This window comes from Spinacia oleracea, chromosome 6 (genome assembly GCF_020520425.1).
Source record: "Spinacia oleracea cultivar Varoflay chromosome 6, BTI_SOV_V1, whole genome shotgun sequence".
NCBI classification, from domain to species: Eukaryota; Viridiplantae; Streptophyta; class Magnoliopsida; order Caryophyllales; family Amaranthaceae; genus Spinacia; species Spinacia oleracea.
In genome coordinates, this window is record NC_079492.1 from 151,398,855 (window position 1) to 151,406,120 (window position 7,266).

General features: G+C 39.0%; 1 protein-coding gene across 1 annotated transcript; it reads right to left on the bottom strand.

Annotated features, from left to right (window-relative positions):
* Positions 1-3,568, bottom strand: LOC110792500 (scarecrow-like protein 6). The gene is made up of 2 exons (XM_021997319.2): positions 2,893-3,568; positions 1-2,795 (listed from the first exon to the last, which is right to left on the bottom strand). Exons 1-2 carry the CDS (start codon positions 2,893-2,895, stop codon positions 342-344), a joined length of 2,457 nt encoding a protein of 818 aa, XP_021853011.2. The 5' UTR covers positions 2,896-3,568; the 3' UTR covers positions 1-341.
* Positions 3,569-7,266: the final 3,698 nt, after the last annotated feature.

Here is a 7,266-nt window from a genome sequence, read left to right on the forward strand (position 1 = left end):
TCAGAGCAAATTTGGCAGTGAATTAAACATGGACAGAAAAATATGATACTTAGGTACTTAACAATTAGAATGTCAAGGACATAAAGCTACTAAAATTTCAAGTTAATTGTTTGGTTGTACATAGCAAAATAATACGCCGGCTTGAAAGGCATGAAGGCTAAGGAGATAGAAGAGAGTTTAAAGCCAGCCACAAAGGGAGGGAGGTGTCATCATCATTCATCATTCATCACCATAGCTTCTAATTATTGACAATATCATCATGTAACACATAAAAACATTTGAAAACCTCCGGAAATGCAAAAGCAAACCTCCTCGCCTAGCTTGATGGGAATCAAAACATGTCAATACCTCCATGCCGAAGCTGCCACAAGTTCCCGCCTCTGCCAACTTAGAACAAGGGATGCTTGCCGCTTCTCAACGTGAAATCCCCTCCCTGGAGTTCTCTTTACCACATAGTCAGCCTGTGTTTCTGTGAAATTGCTAAACTGCATTGGTGAAAAGCCAGCTGATGCAAACAGGTTCTTCCAATGTGACATCTTTTCAGGAAAATGGACTCTCCCCAATACAGTGTTTTCAATCCTAGGCTGGACAAAAAACTTCTCAACCTTGTTTACAATATCTGAGGCTACGTTGAGACCATCAAGTGACTCCAAGAAATTCGTACACCAGTCAAGTGTATGGACAAGATGTTGTGGAAAAGGAACATCACAACGATCAAACACTCTATCCAAAGATACCACAATTTTGGGGGAGCACTGCTTAATGAACTCGAGGATTGGTGGAAGCATGGATGGGCGATTCGATGAAGACCAAATGGGGATACTAACAGCAATTGACTCATCCTCTGAGGTTCTAAAATTGGGCAGGGAGCACGAAGACGGATCAAACAAATCCAAATTGACAACTTGAAGGTCAAAAGCAATACCGATATCATTGGCAAATTGCATAAGGTTTTCACGAATTAGACCGAGTTCAAATGGGTGACTTGAGGAGGGAGCTAAAGCTGTAATTTTGAGGGATGGGGCACCTCGTTTCCTCAAGGGAAGTTCTTGAATCAAGGAAGCCCATTGAGCACCACAACCAACATCGAAGTCAATGATATGAATAGCATCAGCATCATCAAGAGCCTCAAGAATGGCTTGTGTGCAAGTGAAATTCGTAAACTGGGTGATAGGTGAGACCTCAGAAAACAACTTATAGGCATTCATCTTATGAACGACATCATAAGGGGTTAGGGTCTTTGACGGAGGAGCTGCAACTGGGTTGCCCGTCAGAAGGAGCATTTGTAGAGCTTCCTTCACATACAAAGCAGCCCTGATAAGGGGCTTAGCCGGGAGGGAGAGCTGGTGATTGAGCCGCGCCAATATCTCTTGCGCGAGTGAGAAATTCCCAGTTAGAATCAGGTCTGCCGCCTTAAAGAGCTGGTCTTTTATAGCCTGCTCTTGCAATTGATGCTGATGCTGAAGGCCGGGCAATGGGAAATGTTGTTGATGTTGATGTTGATGTTGATGTTGCTGTTGATGGTTTAGTTTAGGCACCATCATTTGCTTCTGCTGGAGATGTGGAGGAACCAACTGCGGAGGTAAGCCCATGGGGAACTGCTGGAAACCCACCTGCTGTTTTCTCATCAACAAGTCATGACCCTGATCATGAAACGGGTTCTTGGAGACAAGATTCGGGTCTAAAACAACACCAGGATTATGGCGCTTGGTAGGTGGTTGAAGCAGATGCTGGTCCAGCTGACAGTAACTCCATGGGGGCATGAAGAAGCTAGGGTTTCCAGGACTCTGAGCCTGCTGTTGGTTCATCACCAATTGGGGGTTGAAAATCTGTGGCTTTTCATCACCAACCTCAAACTGATGCTGGAAATTAGCAGGAATTGAACCTAAAATCAAACTGTTTGTAGTATTTAACCCCCCATTGTTGGAAACCCCAGATGAACAATTGGGTGAAATTAAACCAATCTTTCCATTATTACCGAATTCAGACCCAATAAAGCTGACAAAATTAGCAGAACCCCCATTTCCTTCATTACCAACAACAGCAAGAGGATGGTGCGGTAGCAGTTGGGGCTGGTTTCGCGGCGGTGACATACTGTGGGTGTCAAAACCAGGGCCTTGATCAACATCACCAAGACCAGCATTACCCTCATAATCAACAATAGTACCAGATTGTAAAAGATGCTTCAAACCCAAACTAGGGTCTTCGGCGTCTCCAATGATCCAAGGCAGTAAAGCTCCATCCCCAGTTGGAAAGAGGGCGTCCCAATCTTCCAAACCAATCCCTCCACCGCCGCCGCCAGAACCACCACCAAGTCTCTCTCCGGCAGAAGAAGCAGCAGTGACATTATCAGATCCTTGGTGGAGATCGTTAAGCTCGGAGGGCCAATCCTCTTTGCGGGCACATGAGGGGTCCGCCACACCGGCAGATATATCCTTGTTGCCGGAGTGTTGTCCGTTGGTGAAGGAAGAGGATAGAGTAGATGTGGAGGTGGGAGGGCTGGTAGTATCCAGAGTAGATGTGGGTTCACTATCAACAGAACTAGTTTGAGTTGCCGAGATTTGCTTTTGCTTTAGCTTTAGCTTTAGCTTTTTGGGAATGTTAAGAGCTGCTTGTTTTTCGAAATCTTCTTCCTCGTCGTCTTCTTCCCCTTCAGAAATCTGCTGTTGCTGTTGCTGTTCCTGGAAATTGTCTAACGTCTTCCAATTAGGAGGAAGAGAAGAAGAGATTTGTGAAATTAAACCAGAAAGCTCAGCCACGCCCTTTCCTTGCAAATTGTAGGGCATAGCTCGCATCTACATCCACAATTTCATCCAAAAAAAGATTAGAAATTTATCATTTAAAGAAATTTAAGAGATTAAAAAAAAAAGAGAGAGCAGATTTGAGGGATACCATAGTGTTAGGGTGGAACCTCAAAAGAAAAGGAGATGAAAAGGTTGGGTGTTGATGAACAAATCTAGGGTTCCTCCTCTGTGCAGCAGCAGCGGCAGCAACAACAACATATCTTCTTCTTCAGCAACAGGAGGAGGAGGAAGAAAAGAAAGAGGAAGAGGGAGAGGATTGCTTGTTCATATGAATGAATGAATTGAAGATAACTCTTTTTTTCTTTTTTCTTTTTTCTTTTTTCTTTTTGTGTTTAATTAAAATTAATTAGGAGATGTTGTTGTTCCTTGAGGCTTCACCTAGGGCCATGGGGTATTTTTGTAATCTAGTAGAAAAATGAAAGAGGGAGCAGTAAGTAGTCTGAGTAGTAAGGTTCTGCCATGGATGCGTGCATCATAAAAAAGGTAATAAAGTTGCCTCCTCTTCCAAACTTTCTTTCTTTCTCTCTCCTCCCTATGAATAATAATGAATCAATATGATGGGGTTTTCGTTTTTCTCTCTCCTATTTTCTGATAAAAGCATTTAACCATTTGCCTCTCTTCTGTCTTCCCTTCTTTTTTTCCTCTCTTTTCTATTTTCCTTTTTATTTCTTCTCTCAAATAACTCTTCTCTTCTGAGTTGTGTGGGTTTTATGTCTCCTCCCCCTACAAGTCTACAAGTGGTCTACTACTGCTCTACCCATTCTACACTACTTCGCCTTTCCTCCCTTTTTTTACTACTACTTTCACTTGGAACTCGTAAAACTGACCTGATCCAATTGACTCGATTTGATACCTTATGTTGACCCAAAACGACAATTTAAACTTGAAACTCAAAATTCACTCGAGCTAAAATCGGCATTGGTTTAACCCGATATAACATATTACCCGAATTAATTGAATCAAATTGACCTAAATAAAAACAACCATATTGAATTGACCTACTTCGTAAGTTGTTCGACCCCAAATGTTACAGAGTAATTTGTTTTATATAAACTTTTATATTAGGCGGTCTTACGTATAAGACCGCGTTAGTGTCATATAAGTTAAGCAATGAAATCAATTAGTTAAACACGGGAAATAATTAGTTAAACAATGAAACTAATTAGGTAAGCACTAAAACTAATTAGTTAAGCAATGAAACCAATTAGTTAAGCAATTAAAGTGGTCTTTCTAATAAGGCGGTCTTACACAAAAGTTTCCGTTTGTTTTATTATTCTTAGTATAATTTTTTTTATTTTCTTTTTTAAAATAGGGGGTAAGAGTCCTATACTATTTTGATTCTATTTTTTTTTTTTCCTAATAAGTTTCAATAATAATAAATGAGGAAAATTTATCAAATATAACCTAAAAACTTCTTACTTTACGGGTTACAACCTCAAACTTTTATTTTGCTAATTATAACCTAAAACTTAAACTCTCCCTTTAAATTACAACCCCTTGGCACGGTGAAAACAATCGAATAGTGATGCCATTATTATATTTTCATCCCAATTAAACGATTCTTTAAGTGTCTAGCGACACATTTAGGCCTCATCAAGTTTTTGGTGCCGCTATTGGGGATCAATGATTTTTTTAAGTTTCTATAAGATAAAATAAGTTCAATAAGTTCAGCTACATATATTAAAAAAAAATGTGATAAAGTTTGTAGAAATGTGGATAAATATAATAAAGTGTGGGGTATAAATATGTATAAAGTGTGGGGTAAAATAGGCGTTGGATGTAAGAAAAAAAACTGAATAAAGTAAGAAAAATTAAGGAAAATATATAAATTTGTGGGGTAAGAGGGGTAAGATGGTACATTTTCATGTCCACAAATAGTGTAAACAATGTATAAAGGACATTATGAAACATACTAAAACGGAAAGTATAAAGATTATTTTGAAACGGATGTAGTAATAGATTAATACTCCCTCCATTCCTTTTTGTTGTACCCATAAGGAATGTTGGGGGTATTTTAAGAAAACTGAATCTTGGGTTGTATTGGGATATGGGTAATGATTGGGTGTAAGAATAATGATTGTGTGTAAGAAAAAGAATAAAGTAAAGAGAGAGAAAGTATTAAAGTAATTGGAGGAAAAGTAGATATTTATTAAAGTGTTGAAAAAAATCAGCAAAAAAATTCAGTCACATGGGGCCATGGGACCCATCTGAGATTACATGGACCAATCAGAAAGCAGCAAACAATGAATCACGTTTTTTTGGCTGGAAATTTTGGCCAAACTTTTGACTTTCTCTTTTCCCTCCAAAATTTTCCCAAATAAAAAAAAACAGGGGATTACATTTTTCCCTCCAAATTTTTGAGGGTTGTAAAAGTGAATTCCCTTTATAAATAAGGTCACTTTCTCCCACAAAAGAACAAAATCTGACTAAAACCAAGTTCAATAAATACACCAAAATTTCTTCCTCAATTCAGCATTAAAGAACAAAAAAACAGGGGACTTAATGGCTTCAGATCAAGAGGATGACGATTTCCTCGGTTTTTCTGATGATGAAGGCGACGGCATTAACTCCGAGTCTGACTCGGAGGAAGGTGATGATGCTGCTGACTTGGTACAAGCTTCTCAAAATACTGCTGCTGAATTTGGGGACATTGGGTTTAATGAAGATGTACCAAACAGCACTGAATATGTACAGCAAGTACCAGAAGTAGAAGGGGAAGGGCAGCAGCAAACTACCAACTTTCAAGAGGTACCATTTCTTTTTGATTTGAACTTTCCACCACCATCAGAAAATGCATCACCAATTCATCATCAAACAACAACACAAAGAACAGATCATCATAAGCCTAGGACTCCTAGAATAAATAATGAATTGAGGCTTGAAATTTTGGTGTACCTGCTGAATAGAAAAATTCCAGATTCAGAAACTCTGTTGTATGGGGCAATAAGGGATGCAGTCATAGAATATGGTTACACCAGAAAAACCATAGGCAAAATATGGGACAAAGCAAAGAAACAGAAGGCAGCAATGAATTCATATATTGTGCAAAGCCAATATCACAGATGTGGAAGGAAAAAGGTTCAAGTCTCCTATGACTCAATTACACAAATAGGCATGGGGGACAGAACATGCATCGTAGATCTTGCAAGAATGCTGAATTTGGGACCAACAACAGTATGGAGGCTCATCAAGAGGAAAATTATAAAGCCACACTCAAGTCCCTTGCATCCAGGCATTTCAGAAGCATGCAAAATGGCAAGGATAAGGTGGGCAATCAGACTGATAATGGACTACACTATACCACAAGAACCAACATATTACAGCATGTATGACTTCATTCATATTGATGAGAAGTGGTTTTATTTGACTCAAAAAAACCAGAGAGTTTATCTCGCAAACAATGAACCCTATCCACACAGAAGTGCAAGTTCAAGAACCAAGATACCAAAATTCATGTTCATGGCAGCAGTAGCCAGACCAAGGTGGGGTGAAAATGGGGAATGTGAATTTGATGGTAAAATAGACATATTTCCATTCACAAATGCAATTGCAGCCAAGAGGACATCAAAAAACAGACTCAAGGGGACCATTGAAACAAAGCCAGTGAAGTCTGTAAATCAAATAGAGACAAGGGCAATGATGATCAACAAGCTACTTCCAGCAATCAAGGCTAAGTGGCCACCACATGAAGGGGAAAAGGTCATCTATATCATTCAAGATAATGAAAAGGCACATATATTGCAAAATGATCCTGAATGGCAACTACACTACAAACAAGATGGGTTCACTTTTGTGTTGACTCAACAGCCAGCAAACAGTCCAGATTGCAACATCTTGGACTTGGGATTTTTCAGGTCAATACAATCACTTATGCACAAGAAATGCCTAAAACTGTGGAGGACTTAAGTGGAGCAGTGTATGATTCTTTTAATGAGTTGCATCCTAAGACATTGTCTAATGTGTGGATGACATTACAGTTTGTTTCTAATGAGATTCTAAAACACAAAGGCAACAATGATTACCAACTTCCACACAACAAGAAGAAGATTTTAGAAGATGAAGGCAGACTGCCAGAGCAAGTCAAGGCACCTATATGGGCAGTTAATGAATGCATGCAACTCTATGATGAATGGAAAGCAAACCAGTGAAGCAAAGTGAAAACAATTAGATAACTTTTTGTGTTTTGGGGACATGTTTTTAAATTGACAAGTAAAACCAATGTGTCACTTTTGTAAGCTTAAATGCAAGCATAACATGTAGGCAAAACATTTTGTAAGCATATCTTTTGGAAGCATCAATGAATGAATCTCATGTTTAAGTTTAGTAAAGTTTTTTTTCATCATTCTTATTCACATCAATATAGAGTAATCAAGGCAAGGCAATAAACAAGGAAGAAGTACATAACAAGAACAAGGCAGCATTGGCAGAAAAAGAACAAGGCACAAGAGGTAAGGCAGCATTG